The sequence below is a fragment of the Alosa sapidissima genome, chromosome 11, assembly GCF_018492685.1.
Source record: "Alosa sapidissima isolate fAloSap1 chromosome 11, fAloSap1.pri, whole genome shotgun sequence".
Lineage (NCBI taxonomy): Eukaryota > Metazoa > Chordata > Actinopteri > Clupeiformes > Clupeidae > Alosa > Alosa sapidissima.
In genome coordinates, this window is record NC_055967.1 from 18046368 (window position 1) to 18063756 (window position 17389).

The following is a 17389-nucleotide window of genomic DNA, read 5'->3' on the forward strand; positions in this document are numbered from 1 at the left end:
TGTTTCCATCGTCTTTTTGCATTCATATTCTTCGCCAGCAGATGGAGATAAATTATGCACACTCATTGTGAACTCATGTGGACTGATCACATTATTCCACGTAGATTTTGAGTTTAGTGACCTCTGATAATGTGCCATGGAGCATTGGAAATGAAAAGATGTACAAATATAGTTTCTATTCATTCAAATTAAGCCTGTAAGGACACCACATGTACTGTTCCAAAATTAGAAGTATATAACGTTTGATAGATACAATATGACTGAAATATAAAACCCATTATTTCTTCATGAAGATTTAAGTTTTATTTATGTTGACCCCAATTATATGAAAAACTGCATAAAGAAAATGTAAAGAAAATCTTTTAAACTATTCATCTTCATTTTGAGTCAAAACAAGGATGCATGTGTGTTGCCTGTCGAAAAAATAAATAAATAAAGTGTCACCAAGCAAATATCTTACTTAAATGATTGAATGCACATGGCCAGTGAATCCCCAGGAAGTGTGCTCCAGTTAGAGCAGTATCTCATCGCCAGGAGGATGTTCACACGCTCTTCAACACCTCTTCTCTCCCTCTGTCTTTTCCCCTTTGGCATGGACCGTGAGCAAAGTATTAGAGGTTGGTCCATGAGACGTCCCTCTCTGCACTATGCCTGAGTGGGAACACGTCTCCACGAGATGAATGATGACAGATATGGGACACTGAAAGGGATGGGACACAGCCGCAGAGGGAGGGAGTAAGAAGAGCGAGAGAAAGAGATGTGGGAGTGAGAGAGTGAGAAAGAGATGTGGTATCAAAGGACAGGAGAAAGCCAGCACAGTGGATAAGTGTACGCAGAATTTACTGGGACTTTACAGCATGCCATCCAACAAGCTTTACTCTTTCACTCTCTTGGCAGCTGTATCCAATCCCCACACACACACACACACACATTCTCGCTCCTATGTTCTCCATGGGGAAATTGTAAGATTGACATTAAGACAAGTATTACTTAATATAATAATAAATAATAATACATTTGATTTATAAAGCGCCTTTCAAGACACCCAAGGTCGCTTAAAAAATAAAGATGCCGGACAGAGCGGCGTAGTCGCCAGCGTACCAGTGACACCAAGATGACAAATACATTTAAAAAATAACAAACACAGGACAAAAGATGCCGGACAGAATATGTGAAAACTAGCTGTGAGGTCAAGAGCAGGAAGTGGTTGGCAAGAAGAAATTGTAACCCAGTTCAGGTATCTAATAAACGGTATGACTGCAATGTAAACTGTCATATGGCAGTCAGAGGGAGTATCTCCTCTTGGAGAATAGCTATTGCAGTTTTACTGTGCAGGCCTGCGTTAGACTATATGAGCAATGCATACTCCCTCAGATGGAAATATTAGCCTGCAAGGATGTACACAAGGCTGGGCTGATGTTGCCCGAGCAACAGCCCATTTGGGCTGAGCGGAGCAGCACCTTTGGAGGGGGGATTCTTTTCTTTTTCTGTTGTGTTAATACAAATTGCCCACAATTGTTAAAATTAGATCTAATGACTTTGTATCATCCAAACTTGTATTACTCTGTGGGCATACCGTGGGACGCAAGGATGGGGTGCCCAGGCCATAAAAAAAACACACTCATGCTGTGCTGTTAACAGCTCTTCTATAATTGGGTCCAATGTGTTTATATCCCAAACGTTCAACAGTTGCCTAAGCTGCCTCCTTTTGTCAAACTGTATGACTGAAAGTGTCCATGCATAACGCATTAAAGCATTATTAGGCTAATGTAATAAAGCATGCATTATTATTCTTATTATTCTGTGCTGTTCAATCATGGAAATGAGATACTGTATGATACAATCAAACAGGCCACTTGGTGTTGGGTGATATTGAAATGTAGCCTGACGTTGTAATGTTGTGGGCGGGGCTAAATTCGACTGAAATTCATGTAGCCTATATAGGCCTACATATAAACTCATCTGGGTTCAAAGAGTTTTTGTTTGAAGTTTACTTATAGGCCAACATAGCCTATTATGTTGTCTAACAAGTAGCCTAATTAGGCCTAATGAAGGACCAGTCAGAAGAGACAATATCCTAGGCCTAGCTACTACTTAATAATATTGTTGGTTAAATAAATTCCATATATTTTTATTATTATTTCAAAGCAATATTTAATAAAATCGGGCAAAATGTAATAGATGACATCTGAAATTGAGCAGATGAGAGCAACAGCCCCTCAGCACGTCCCTGGGAGGTGTAGCCTAAAATGCATGCTCTTTTTTTCCATCTTTGCTATCCACTCAAAGAATAGCTGTTTAGTAGCCAATGCACTCACAACATGATGCTATGATGTCTGGCAGCACATTACGTTCCCATGTAGAATCAGCCTAGGACCTATGCATTTAAACTCGTTACATCGACTCGCAGCATATATTCTGCAGCAGCGGTTTCTGCCATTGCTGCGGATCGCATACGCAATCCTTGGATGGGTGGTTGCCATGGTTTCGCAGGTCACATGCGTGGGTTTCCTGTAGCCAGCAGCAAAAGATGCTAGCTACTGAATTCACTGCCATTTTCATTTTAGTAAATTGCGGGATATCGCTGAGCAAATGGGACTAGCTCCATGGCAATGATGAAAATTCATATATTTTTGTGTTCTGATTCCATTTCGTCGTAAATTACGTTCTGTACTCTTGACGTGAGGATAATCGAGACAATATTGCATTTGACACCGACACTGTATTTCACTCGGATTTCTCTGGACTCACATCAGGAATGAGTATAGAAATCCCAGAAGGACTGACGGAGCTGTTGCAGAGCTTTACCGTGGAAGTGTTAAGGAATCAGCCAAGGGACTTACTAGAGTTTGCCTTGCAGTATTTCACGCAATTGAAGGAGAGTGAAACCAAGGGGGCCGCGTTTGACAATGACCAAAATTCGGCCTCAAGATCTGGGAAAGCAGTCAACTTTATCGAAGAAGCCATGCAAATCGATTCGGAAAATGGAGAGGAAGAGGAGGATGACGACGAGGAATTCGTAGGTAACAAATATCCCACGATTCATACTATGATTATCGTCGGCTATCATAAGTATATACCTCTGAAGATGGGTCCTCAAAATTGATATTTGCCAGCTCCATTCAAGATCATTGCAGCCGACTGATTCCTCAATATTGTGCTTCGCCTATCTAACCCTTGCATGTGCGCGTGCCATGAAATACAATTATTTATGCCAATAATACAAGGTGGGCATGAAGCCAGCAATTGTTGTTCTAAAAGAAGATTGTTTGGTCTAGTCTTGGGTCTTGGCATGTCTTCGTGAGCAAGAGCATTAATCATCGATGGTCACCGCAGCCCGATGTATCATAGCCTTCTTCAGTATGCACCATGCATAAGCTACAGGCTTAGTAGGCCCTCTTTTTGACCTAACTGAATTTTATTCTCTAAGTGGATTCATCGGTAAATGTAATACCATGCCAGAAGAAATGGTTGGATTCCACAGGCTAATTCTGCTTTCTCTGATTTGCATCATATGTGACCGTAAAGCATTTGAATTCCATCTGGCTCATTATGAACAAGGTGACAGTGGCAGTGGCAAAACCTCCACGGCTAACGTTACATCTGTAGAGCATGTTATTTCCTCCTTCGACCGTCATCCGCATCCTTTCATCTACTTCTTCATTTCACAGTAGAAAAATAGGTAGTCTACAATGCAAATAACAAGACTGGGAACAGCAGGACTAATATGGCTGCGATGTTAACCTTACATTTACACTACCAGACTGGACTGTCATATGACATTAGGCTCTGGCTGCTGCTCCGACGAATATCTGCAAATGATTTTGATGCTGCCATTCAGCCTTGGACAGCAGGCCTGACTTAGGCTATGCCTCCTTGACAATTAGATGTTTTAAATTGAATGACAGGAGATCTATATTGCACCACACTGGGGTTTAGCAGTGTAATTTATATAGGCCTGACAAATTCTAAGATAGCGTTTGCATTTGAACCTTTATGTGGAGCTACCGTATCTGGCTAGCACAATATTCATGACTAGCCACCAGGATCATGTATGTTTCATGCAGAGGGGCATTGTCTCAGTGCTGAGTGCATTACATCAGATGTGTGTTTGTCCTTCGAATTATTCACATTGTAATTCAGGAAAAAAACATATCAACTTAAAAGGGCAGTGGAGTGTTTCATCATGGCAATTACAATTTGTATTAGCCTACAGTGAATCATGAAAGACAATATTTAGGAATTGAATAATAATAATAATAATAAAAAAAAAAAACAGCCAAACATGAATGTGTCCAGTATGCTTCAGAGCCTAATAACTGATATGGCCAGCAGCAGCATTCTGACCAGCAGGTTATGTATATTCTGTATTTACACAGTCAGTGCATTCACAATCATTTCTGCACTGGATCAAATCATGTACTGTATTTGTGGAAAAGTATGTTAGGATCTCTGCTTGATATAAAAATAGCATTACTGCACTGTTCAACAGGGAGTGTGAATCATTTAATTTCCGTTTCTGTGTCAGGCTTGTACCCAAAGGAAACTACCTGGCATAGTGGCGTCAGCCAACTGTTTTCTGCAAGGACAGTAGGGAATGTCCGCTTGCTGAGGGAAGCCTGCCTTGTAGTGACCATTTGGTGCTTTTGTGAACAATCTTTTTTACAAGTGATGGTTTGGCTGGCTGACCAATCAACCAAGCTTTTAGTACTGTAGAACTGTCAAACCACTGTTAGCTCTGGTTAGCAGTTGGCATACAAGTTCACAGGTCTTTTTCTCTCCCCCTATACCTGAGAATTGTGGATTGCTATCCCCAATCACCCAAATGCGCTAGAAGTTGAACATTGAAATTCAGCCTTTATCCATAGGGTGATCAACAAAACTGTTATTGGTAGGTGTTTACACAAATTGCTACAAAGAACACACATTCTAGAACACACATTCTAGGTTCTTTGAGTTCTTGTACATTGCTCATTTTTCTCACTCTCTGTATTTGCAGCACCAGTGATCAACAGGTTTACAAGAAGAGCTTCAGGTGAGACTTTAAGCCTTTAGGCCTATTTGTTTTCCTCTGGTCTTTTTTTAATCAGCATTCTTCCTCATCTTGTTGCCTGTGTAAAGTGTTCTTTCACTTTAGTACTATCTAAATTGTTACATTTATGAGGTGGTCTCATCTGAAAAGGAACACAAGAAGATCATTGTTATCAGTTGGTGCAATTTTTGAATATATCTCTGTAAAGTATTGTTTGTCTTTTTGACAGTATATTTCACATATATTTTTACATTAGTAGGTATTAGGTAAGTGAAACAATGCTTGAGTTTGATAAGGTAAGCATCTGTAGAAGTCTGGTTAAGTCAGGACACATTGATTGCATTTTATGCGGTCTAATTGGATTAAAATTGGGCAAGGTGGATTGTGAATGACTTTTCATTACTAGATTGAGTATTGTGATTATGTAAACTTAAAATACCATATAGTGTTGGATAAAGCAAATATAAATACGGTATGTGAATAGTTTTTACCTTCTTTGACAGCTGATTCTGGTTTACCAATGAAAGCAGTACCTCTTTATCATGTCCTCAACCACTCCTGACTGCTTTCTGATTGGTATAGCAGCAGCAGCAACAACAACAACAACAAGAAGACTCAAGTCTTAGTTTTTTGTTTCTTGTTTTCCAGTCCCAGTGGACACTGACCTGGGAATACAGTATGTTATGTTATGGCCTTAACCAGGCTATGGGAATACAGTATGTTATGGCCTTAACCAGGCTATGTCAGAAACAGGCATGATCGTTACATTTAATATTGCAGGAGAATCGTCAGCATGAAACATTTCAGCTGTTAGAAGTTTGATTTGATTAATGTGTGTCAAACCACATGCATACAAAACTATAGGTAGTCACACTGTGAAGTAACAGTGATACTAGATAACAGCAGTTACTGAGGATGTCCGTGGTCAACCAGGTTAATGGGATAAGAGCGATGCTTATTTTGATCGGAAACATGCAGGGACGAAGAATTGGTGTGATGTTTTCAATTGTCTTAAGTTAAAAGTGTGGTAGTCACGATGGAAATTTTAATTTGCCTGATGTCAATATCAGCAGCAGCTTGGTCGTTGCTTACTGTGCACATTGACTGCAGAAAATGTGCAATATTTGTGTTTGGGCTATATGACTACTTTAAACTGCTAATGATCATGTTTATTCTTAGTATTGTATGTGCTTTGGAAAAAAGCATCTGCTTAGAACCATAACCATATTCTGCTAAGGTAAATAATTGTTTGCGGAGTACATGGTCATATATATAAGTGGGCATCAACTATTCAACACAACAGCAAATCAGTTGAGTTGAACAGATGGAAGTATACCATATAGGACAAAATAAGATATCAGTCTGAAATCAATCTCATAAAATATACTGAACTATAATAACTTTAACCAAAATTGCCCAGGAAAAGGCTAAAGGTCTTTGGCAGCATTAACTTGTGTGCTATACATTATATAGAAACAACAACACACGTAATCAAATGCATTTATTTACAAAATTATCAAAAGTAGAACACACCATATGTTTGTGCGTGCAAATGTGCATATTTTGTCAGGTGCACGCCAGGAAGAATGTGTGTGTGCCTGTGTGTTGATTTGTTCTGCTTTTGTATGTTCCATGTGTGCATATGTGCACGCCCATTAACAGACCTGTGAGGTCAGATACAAAGCAGGGTGTAAAGCAGGAGCCTATGTGAAAGTTGAAAGTGCCAGGTTTGGAAAGAGGATGGTTAGTTGTCATGGAAATCCTACATTAAGTATGGAAAAAGCCAACTATAAAATGTGAATCCACAAAAAAGATATAGAAATATATATTTTTTATTCTTTTATAATAACAATAATAGAATTTACTGGACAAACTAAATTAAGACATTTATATCAGCAAACGTTAATCAGTCGTAGGCTTAGCTGTGTTCACAAGTTATGCCAGCCATAATGCCCAGTTACCACCCTGTTACTGTGTTGTTAACTGGCGATTTAGTTGGTGGTTGATGAGCCTGAGCCAGGCTTGAAAGAGTTGTGGTTATCTCATGGGGAAAGAGTTTGAAGCAGCATTACACAACATTTTATACTTCCTGAGGTAGGCTTTGTTTTATAGCTGTGAAGCTTTGGTATGTTCCAGAAAATGATGTATCATGGTATATGGTCATATTGTGAGGACACACCTGTCATGTCTTGCTGCCTAGGGTATGCAGTGCTCCAGGATATGAATCTTGTGTGTGTGTGAAAAAGTGACAAAACTCTATCACCACAAAAGCACAAATAAATTACAATAATCTTATGGAGCCTCATTTATTTTGCCAACTTGGGGATGGATTACTAAGACGTGAGTGAAGAAGAATGCATGTTGTGCATAATGCGATGCAGATGCAGCGGGAACAGAATTAGACATGGAGGCATCCTAGGAACTGAAGGAACTGCTTCGGGGAAAGGTTGGATGACCATGTAATGGGTCTGAGGACATGTTTGCTCTTGAGTGGCTGCATTTAGTTGTAACTAGTCATGTGATTTGATGTAGGCTAAACACTGAGGCTTGAAGTCTTATGAGACCGAGTTGGCAGTTAAAAGTTGACATATTTAAATAATGGAAGAGACAACACCAGCTATGCTTTATTTATTCAAGTGATGGTAATGCACCATAGATTTAACAAAGCACAAGTTATGATGCATATGCAATTTTAGTTTTCCTCCATGATGATCTTACCAGCCTTAGGAATGTCCTGCCACACCCATTCCCATAATACTCAGCTTAACATAATTTGCTGGAGGACTACCATAGATTTATACACTCTATGACTATTGCAGTCTTTCAGGATATTGTCTGTTGGGGTAGTCATTGTTTCTCAACAGCGTACCCAAGAGTTACACCAAGTAAATAAACTGCTGAAGACTGCTATGATTTTTTGGCAATTCTATTTCTGTTGTTTTTCAATTTCTATTTTATATAATTTGCTCTTTGTTGTTGTGATATGACCTGCTACTTTTCTATTCAGTAAACAAACATTTGTTCCCAGTTGTACTGACAAAGCAGAGGATATAGTGAGAAGTGTGTGATGATGAAATGTGCAGGATTTGCACAGTTAATAAGTTAAATGGGAGACAGGGTTAACAGGGTTCCAACCCTCTGAGCCAAATACTTGGTTGACATACTCATTCGATTTGAGTCATCCTGCAATTTTTTTTTTGACATAACAAAGTTATAAGTCTGTTCAGTTGGACTTAAGTGTGTGTGAACGAGACTTGAAATCATCAATACATCACATAAAAGTCTTATTTTCTCCCTTCACAGAAGGACAGAGGAAGCTCTGTTCATTTGAACTGTAAATCAGATTAGCCACAGACTGTCTTCACTCTCATCCTCTCCTTTGATTACACTTCCGTTCGCTCATAAAAAAAATGAATCACCATAATCCTGACCCATTACTGAATATTCAGCAAAACCGCTTACCTTTGCAAAGCCTGGGACATTCATACTGGCTGCTGTGGGATGACATCAAACAAAGTGCTTGTTGGGCTGGGCCCCCTAATCTTTATACAGAAAGGGAGTTGTTGCCTGAGACAGTGCGGCTACTGCTGCTGCCAACCTAAACAGTGGTAGTGATAGTGGAAGAACAGGAGCCATCCGTGAGAACTCCAGGGTATTTCAACGTAGCACTAACTGATTTCGACGCCATCAATATGCAGACTGCTGGAGGGCTCCCAAAAAAACACTTAGATCTGTGCTTTCATAAATGTGTAAGATAATATGTTGTCTGTTTCAGGAAAAAAATTAAAATGAAAACATTTTACTACCTTTGATCAGTCATTGTATACATAGTCATATCAACATAACCTAATTATAGAATTGAGCCATTTTACTGAATGCTGCACCCTTTCTTCTCATGGTGTGAGTATGGTCCCTTATTTGTAAAAAGGTTTTTCCTCAGTAAGCTTACAGATGTTTGTCTGGGCACTCTCATTCATTGTGAAAGTAGAAATGATGCCACATTTGTATCCGTTTGTTATGAAAAAATGTGCAGGAAGTCCCTCTGGACTTCTTAAGCCTGTTTAGATGATGTTAAAATGAATTAGTATTTCTATATTATTTAATGTTAATGTGTTTGTATTGTAGACGTTTTGTATTTGTTTTAATTTTGTAGTTTTTCAATTTGTATTGTTATATTGGTAATAATAGGTTTGTTAAAAAAAAGATATACCAGTACTGTTATTATCATTAATGTTAAATATATTATTTTATTAACATCAACAGCCACCAAAAAATCATTTTAAAGGAAACCGCTAAAAGTTGGATCAAGTTTAACAGTAACTTAACAGACATTTTTCAGATTTTTGGAGAAATTGATATCAGGGAAAGCCATAATGTCCGGTAAGGACAGGTTTAGAGGACATGTTTAAATGTCCCCACTGGTGTTCTCTGTCACTCTGTCACTCATCCTCCTAGCCTCCAGATGACAGCCCTTGTGTGGGTGGACAGTGACCCTCTATGACTACTGAGAGATTGTTGTTATTTTAGACTAAGTGTGCAACATCTCAGTGTCGGTCTCAAATAAAAACAATAGCAGGTCAACAGTAGCTAGAAATCTGCTCAATGTTTAGTACAGGCAAAGACATGTATTGTGGCAAGCATGCACAACAGAAACTATCCCACTGTGTAAATATATGCTGTAATATCTCTTGTTTTTCTAACAGAATTATAAGGGTGTCTTGTGTCTTAGAAATATTGATGAATCATAATGTTCAGATATGGTTCCACTTGCAAGGGTTAACCAGTCAGCAAAATGGCAGAACCACACAACTGTGGACAGGACAAGTAGGTCGTTTTCCATCTGTTTGTGGGCCTGGTGATCCCTAGTGTTGCTGTGTTGCATAGCCTGTGCACTAGCGGATGATGATGCGACATGCTCCTGTCTCTCCGCTCCGGCCCGGGTGACAGTGAGGGGGCAGATGAGGCCAGCATGTTAAGCAGGGACTGCAGCATGGGGCCACTGTACGCAGTGCAGTTCACCAATGGGTGGTCTGTGGCAGAGGGAACTTTGTTTTGAATGGACATACAGTATTAAACCCAGCAAGGGTGTTTCTGAATTCGGCCCAATTTTAGTTTGGTGTGATGTGGATCATTGTAGCAATGCAGTGTTACTGCACCATGTAATTATACCTGATAAACAGTGTTAGTTTGTATAAAGAGGCTTTCATTTCCCTGTCATTGCACTCCAGTCTACAGCCTGTATTTTCTATCCTTCAGTGTGTGCAGAGGCCTTCAACCCGGATGAGGAGGATGATGACAAGGAACCAAGGGTGAGCTCCCTCTTTTGGTAGCGAGTATTGTATGCAAATGAATATCAGAAAACATGCTAAAACAATTAAAATCCTTATATACTGTACGATATGTTAACAAGAGAATTCCCTCTTGAATTTTCATTATATTTTACCAAATGCTTTGTGCTGTCCCAGACCACGCACCCCAAAACAGACGAACAGAGGCACAGGCTGCAGGAGGCATGCAAAGACATCCTGCTGTTCAAAAACCTCGACCCGGTGAGAGCTCGTCCGTATGTGTGGTGTGTGACCCAGTGTTCTCCCAAACACAGCCAGAGGCCAGAGGACTCTCTCGGCCCCCGACACATATTTATTTACACACTCAGACATGATGAAAGAGCATTAAAGGTAGAGAACAATGGCGGGGGGGGGGGGGGGGGGGGCCGGCTAATGACCAGGGCTCAGTGACCTGTGCAACCTTTGGAATATGTTGCTTTCACGCTAGACATCGTGCTTAATTAACCATGGGTTTGCATATTTTGGGTTCGTCCGTGAAGCCGTCTGTGTGCTCCCGAGTGCATTGTTTGTTTGATGGCAGTGCTGCTGCGCCAGAGCTTGACTTGTATGGTTTCCCTGTAGGAAGAGAAAATAAACAGTTGTCTCGGTGCTGATGCCTGGGTTTTGTCTCACGCTTACAGGAGCAGATGTCCCAAGTCCTGGACGCCATGTTTGAGAAAAGAGTGGAAGTTGGAGAACACATCATCGATCAAGATGACGATGGGGATAACTTTTACGTCATCGAAAGGTAGGTGCCTTTGTTGTGTACTTTGTGTAACACCAAAACAAGACTGATGTAAGGCAGTATGCAGTTGTCATGGTGATACATGGGCAGTCCTTTATGCAAAGCAAACTCAACCCTAAGGAGGCGACAGGACTGTTACTTAACTCATATGTTTCCTTGTTGTCTTTTGTCTTGTCTCAGAGGGACGTTTGACATCGTAGTGAGAGCAGACAGCGCTGAGCGGACAGTGGGCTCCTATGACAACCGTGGAAGTTTTGGGGAGCTGGCTCTGATGTACAACACCCCAAGGGCAGCCACCATCATCGCCACCTCGCCTGGAGCACTCTGGTGCATGGTGAGGTCGTCTGCCCTGCTGGCTGCGTTGTCCTTAGTTGTCCACACAATTTAGTTAGCATGCATCATGTCACAGCAATGAGGTTCCTCTTCTCTTAAAATGAATGCAATTCATTTTTTGGTTACACTTTACTTGAAGGTTTCTACATAAGAGTGACATGACATGTCATGAACGTGTCATAAACATAAACAAGTCATAAACGTTTATGACATAACACTTCTGTCATTAAGTGTCATTCTGTCATGACAAGTTATAGGGTTATGGTTCATGTGATAACAGTCATGTGTTCATGACGGTATCATGTCACTCTTATGTAGATACCTTCTAGTAAAGTGTATTTTTTTACCCCTGATATGCAGTAGCTAATGTAATTGCAATATGTAGATCAATTTTCCAAATTGTGTGCCATGAGCAGGCTTGGAATTTCACCATTCTGGGGGCAAGGCCACTTGGCCTTCAGTTGGGCATATTTGGTGGGGGGCACAAAGGCCACATGTCAGGGCACCAGGGCCAAAGTTAACTATACAGTAGGCTAGTAGGCTATAAAAATGATCAAAGTTGTATTTAGCCTATTCACTGCAGTATACCTGCATCACTGTATGAAACATTACAAAAACATGAAACATGACATATTACATAAAACTGTAAATCATCTGATCATCTAATATTTACAAATATCTAGGCTATATTTAACATATAAAATCATGTATTGAACGATTTAAGCACAGCTCAGCTTTAAGAAACTCAAATAGCTTAGATGCATGCTTAGCATTTTGTGATCATTAAGGCTACTTTCACAAAATCTTAGTCAGCTGTCCTCTGATTTACCGATATGTAGGCGATATTTGTAACGCTAATTTGTCGCTATTTGTAACGCTATTTGTCGCTATTAGTTGGACGCAAAGCAGAATATTGAAAGAAGGGGGCACCAAGGCCACCGTGGCCTGTAAACCTCTGATTTTCAAAGGGGCATCACGGCCAACGCAGGGGGCAACGACGGCCATGGCCGTCGTGGCCGCCGTGAAATTCCTACCCTGGCCATAAGGTTTTTTTTCCATTGCCCTTAACGATCATTGACAATTTACCTGAAACTGTAAGCTATTGAAATCATATTTCACGAAATTGGTTTTAATCCTGACTGTATTCAAACTGCCGTTTTGCCGTTTCATCCATCTTTTGTTGATACGATTCATATTGGTCAGGGAATGTTACACTCACGTGCAACTAGCTGCCAATCAAACACCTCAACACCTCAAACACAGAACAACATAGCTGCATGCATTCAGAAGTAGCAAAAAGTTGCCCGTTATGTCATGCTTTGTAGCTGAAGTTGCCCGTTATGTCATGCTATATTAGTCTCATGCTAAATAGCTGAAAGGCAATCTGCCTGAGCATGAGCCTGACCCACCCAAAATAACAAATAAAACAGGGCAACAGACAGACGCTAGGCTACAAACAGACAGACGGCAACAGACAGACGGTAGGCTACAAAAAGACAGACAGCAACAGACAGATGGCTACAGACAGACGCTAGGCTACAGACAGACGCTAGGCAACAATAGTACTTGAGCTGTGGGTTCACGCAGAGCTTCATCACATTATGCATCATTAGTTTTTTGGCAGCAGGGGCGATAAACAGCAACAAACTTGTTATGTTGTGGTTTTTGTATGTTTATCATGGTGGTGTGCTGTGAGATTTTTTCATAGCAAACAGTGTGTCGCAAGAGGAAAAATTAGGGAAATGCTGATGTAGATAATGTTAAATGTAGATACTTGCATTTTGACATGTCAGCGATTTTGATTTTTTTTTTTTTTTGAAAAGCATGTTTATGTGGTGTCATGCAATCATTGGTCATTTCATATAATTTGGAGAACAAATCAATGTACTGTAGTTCCAGGCGTTTATGAAAGTAATATAATTCTGACTACAATCTTTGCTTCCTGAATAGCCTCTTTGATAGTCAGTGTGGTGTAATCTTTCAATCACTTCTTTTATAATATAGCTCCCTCTGCTGGATCTGATCACTGCCATGCTGATTCTATGATTGATTAATCATTTTTACAGGACCGGTTAACATTCAGAAGGATCATTGTGAAGAACAATGCCAAGAAGAGGAGACTGTATGAAGCTTTCATTGAGACTCTTCCTTTGCTCACGTCTCTGGAGGTATGGCTGCTGGTCTCTTCCTTGACTCTTGTTTGTTTTGTTTACATGTTTTTTTATTTTATTTTTTATGTTTTTGCCTGCCATGAATGTCATGAATGATACTGGTGTCTGTGGCAGGTATCAGAGAGGATGAAAGTGGTGGACGTTCTGTCCACTAAAGTCTACAGCAGTGGAGAGCGGATCATTGCTCAGGTATGATGAAGTGGAGTTGATTTAACTATTGAGCGACATCCCAGGAACTTTTACAAGCTCCATCAATTGAATTTCACTTGATGAACATTATGAACATCATCAATGTTTTGTTCCTAGATTTTTTCATGCGTAGGTGCTTGCTTGTGTCCGTGTTCTGATGAGTAATGTGTATACAGACGTATGGATGGACTGTAAATATTTGAGACCTTATGGCTTATAACTGATACATTATTTTGTAGGGTGATATGGCTGACAGTTTCTACATTGTGGAATCTGGCCGTGTGAGAATCACAATGAAGCACAGTAGGGTAAGTCTGAAAGTCTCTGACTGTATATTGACAGAATGACCATTAAATCTTAAAAAAAAAGAATATGTCGAGAAGTAAAATAGAACCAGTGTGTAATCATTCCATCTATTCACTATGAGCGAGTATCTATCAAACTGTTAATCTAATGGTGGCCACACAACTCCTGATAAGAATTTCTATCAAATACTTTTGAAGAAATCTGAAATTGTGCATCAGAGGGAGAGTCTGCACAATATTTGAATCTTTGCAGATTTTAAGCTTGTTTTTATAGCTCTGTGGTTACTTTTTCTCCCACCAGACAAAAAAGGACACAGAAGAGGAAGAAGTGGATATCGCCACCTGCTCGAGGGGACAGTACTTTGGAGAATTAGCTCTAGTCACAAACAAGCCACGAGCAGCTTCTGCATACGCCATGGAGAATGTTAAATGCTTAGGTATAGTGCATGTTACTTTCTTATGCATACGCCATGGAGAATGTTAAATGCTTAGGTATAGTGCATGCATGTTACTTTCTTCTGCGCATGTTACTTTCTTCTGCTTTTACCCTCTTTTATAAGTGATGTCAGAGAATTATAGATCTCTATACTGACTATTATAGATCTCTATACTGACTATTATAGATAGTCAAAGATACAGTTGCTTGCTTAAAAATCTGGCGTATTTTCACGCAATTCCTAAAGCAAGGAAGCTCTAAATACAAATTCAAGGGTTCAAGGAATTAATGTCCTAAATGTTTAGTCTCACGTTTTTTGTTGTCTTTTGTAGTGTTGGATGTCAAGGCATTTGAGAGATTGCTCGGCCCCTGTATGGATATCATGAAAAGAAATATCGCAAACTACGAGGAGCAACTGGTAACCCTGTTTGGAAGTAACACAGATATTGAGGAACAAGATGCATGAGTTTAAAGAGATGAACCAGGACAAAGAAGCTGACGATGAAGATTTTGGCCACAGTGCGGGTGCCAGATGTCTTGTAATTCCTCTTACTCTTGCAAATATTGTTTTACATTCACACAATGTGAAACAGTGTACATCAAAGATAGCGATTTAAAAGTGATAAGCTCAAAATGTATGTGTACTTCCAGAAAACAGAGGAATTTTCTCACAAGGCAGTGTTCATTCTGACATTTTGAGCATAACCATCATGCTTGTATGACAATGTAATGCTCATGTTTTCACCTCTTGTTCACAGTTCACACTATGTTATTTTCATGAAACATCACATAGACACGACTATGTTACTGTTAACTGATGACACTTGTTAATATAAGGGCAGTTCTGTATTTCAGGACCGTTGGTGTTACTCATTCTCATGATCTATATCATTTTTTCCTTCTGTTCCAAACTCATGTGCCAAAGGTTGTGAACTCTGTGAAACGCTTGTTGTTTTATGTGATCTTCATGCTTCAAAGTTTGCCTGCCAAGCTTTTTGCATTGGGGATGAATCTTCATTGCAACAGTTTGTCTTTACAAAGATATAAATCTACAAGGGCCCTATGGCTTACATTTTAATATAACATCCATGTATGAAAAATGTGCTTTCCCTGTTTATGGGCGAGATTTTAATTTGGAGACAAATTGCATTACCTGCAGTGCATTTACACTGTGCTTTGTGGTTTTTGAATCTCAAGCACCTCAAATGCAGTTAAGTAAATATTTTGTTTTCGGCTTTTGAGCTAATTTTACTTTGAATTGTCACTTATGAATTCCAACATATCTGAACAAGAATACTGCAAAATAGTTTCACATTATGTGACATGGAAGAGATTTGGTAGTAACAATGCTCAACAAGTTAACAAAAAGGGTAAAAGACTGTGTTGGGAGATATAAGTGAACATGTTTATATTGCACTTTGATGCTAGCCTCATAGACAGGTACTTGTTGTGATTGCTCATTATCTTTAGTCAGTTTTTATGTTTAAAATGTCATGTTTGACTCATCATTGCCAGTTTAGCATATATCACCAGTATAGAGTTGTTATTGTTGATAGTTTGTTTATTTAAAAATGTGAAAATATTTCATATTACATTTTAAATATAAGGGCATAGCATAGTGTTGTCATCACCTGACCTTGTTAGACTTTTTTTTAATGTTTTACACACCTCTTTATTACCACACATACATTACCACAGGACTTGGAACATTTGATATGTTAAACACAGCTCTCAGTGTGTGTCAGTGCTTTTCTGCAGACAAGCATGAGATGGATATGACAAGCTAATATAGCTTGTCTCTGTCTCATGTAATAATGAACATATCTGTCCATAAACATTAAGTATGTCCCTTTTGCCTTTGAGGTATTATTACCTTGCTTCTTACTTGCAATACTTTAGAGTTGTTAGTTTTCATTTCTACTGTGCTTTCAACCAGTACTGCTCCCCATTGTCTTCAGTGTATTAAATTATGACATTTCTGTGGCCAGTCTTAAAAACGCGGTTGTAGTTGTAGCCATTCCATTCGAGGACATTGCTAAGGTTATTTATTATCGTCTACCTCTATATAAATAACACAACACCTTCACGTGTTGCTTTTCAGGGCATGTCGTCTCATCGAAGAGCAACTCCCACTGATAAACTGTTTCTTTATTTTTTATGTGCAGTTGTCATGTCACCTTAGAACTTGGCTTGTTAATCTGCCACTGAATTGAAACCTAAAATTTAACTGACTTTTGAAATTATTTACTTGTTTTGAACCACCATTTTCTGTCAGAAATATTGTTATTACAATGGAACTACTGTAGGTTTGTGTTGGCAGTGCTGTTTAATTTAATGTAATGAAGCTCAAAGGTCTACAGAGGTCTCTTAATAATGCCAGAGTGTAATATGTTGTCAGTTACATTTAACTTTCCATGAAAATAAACTTGTTTTCTATTGAAAAAATCCCCTTTCTTTTCTCACTCTCCTGCAATTGCCTGATGGGATACACATTTAGTTAAGGCAAGAGGGAAAAGATCTTGTTAACCTACTGTGATCCCACTCTTATACAAACCCTTTCTTGACGTCATACTGTATTTAACCCATGTATTATGGCCATAAGATTATAAAGACAGAAACCAGTGGTACACTGACCATCGGGCTTACAGGGACGATTCCTAGACTATCACGGTATCTGTGGAGCTGGTGGACATATAAATATATTTATGCATCCTGCTGTTACTACATTGCCCCTTTGTCTCACAACATGCAGCAAGCAATTACAACTATCAAATTTAGAATTCAGAACAGTCAACTGTCCACAAGCATTTAATATGAGGATGTTATAGTCGGTTGATCTAACAAAGAAAAA

General features: G+C 39.3%; 1 protein-coding gene across 1 annotated transcript; it reads left to right on the top strand.

Annotated features, from left to right (window-relative positions):
* The first annotated feature begins 2512 nt into the window (after positions 1-2512).
* Positions 2513-16797, top strand: LOC121724006 (cAMP-dependent protein kinase type II-beta regulatory subunit). Its single transcript, XM_042110305.1, has 11 exons — positions 2513-3023; positions 5000-5035; positions 10289-10341; positions 10498-10581; positions 11001-11107; positions 11285-11438; positions 13504-13605; positions 13723-13797; positions 14037-14105; positions 14404-14539; positions 14871-16797. Exons 1-11 carry the CDS (start codon positions 2759-2761, stop codon positions 15002-15004), a joined length of 1215 nt encoding a protein of 404 aa, XP_041966239.1. The 5' UTR covers positions 2513-2758; the 3' UTR covers positions 15005-16797.
* The last annotated feature ends 592 nt before the right edge of the window (positions 16798-17389 follow it).

Coding starts and splice junctions, on each gene's coding strand:
- LOC121724006 (XM_042110305.1), top strand. CDS start 2,759: ATGAGTATAGAAATCCCAGAAGGACTGACGGAGCTGTTGCAGAGCTTT. Junction 11,108..11,284: donor AACTTTTACGTCATCGAAAG/GTAGGTGCCTTT, acceptor GTCTTGTCTCAG/AGGGACGTTTGACATCGTAG. Junction 14,540..14,870: donor GGAGAATGTTAAATGCTTAG/GTATAGTGCATG, acceptor TGTCTTTTGTAG/TGTTGGATGTCAAGGCATTT.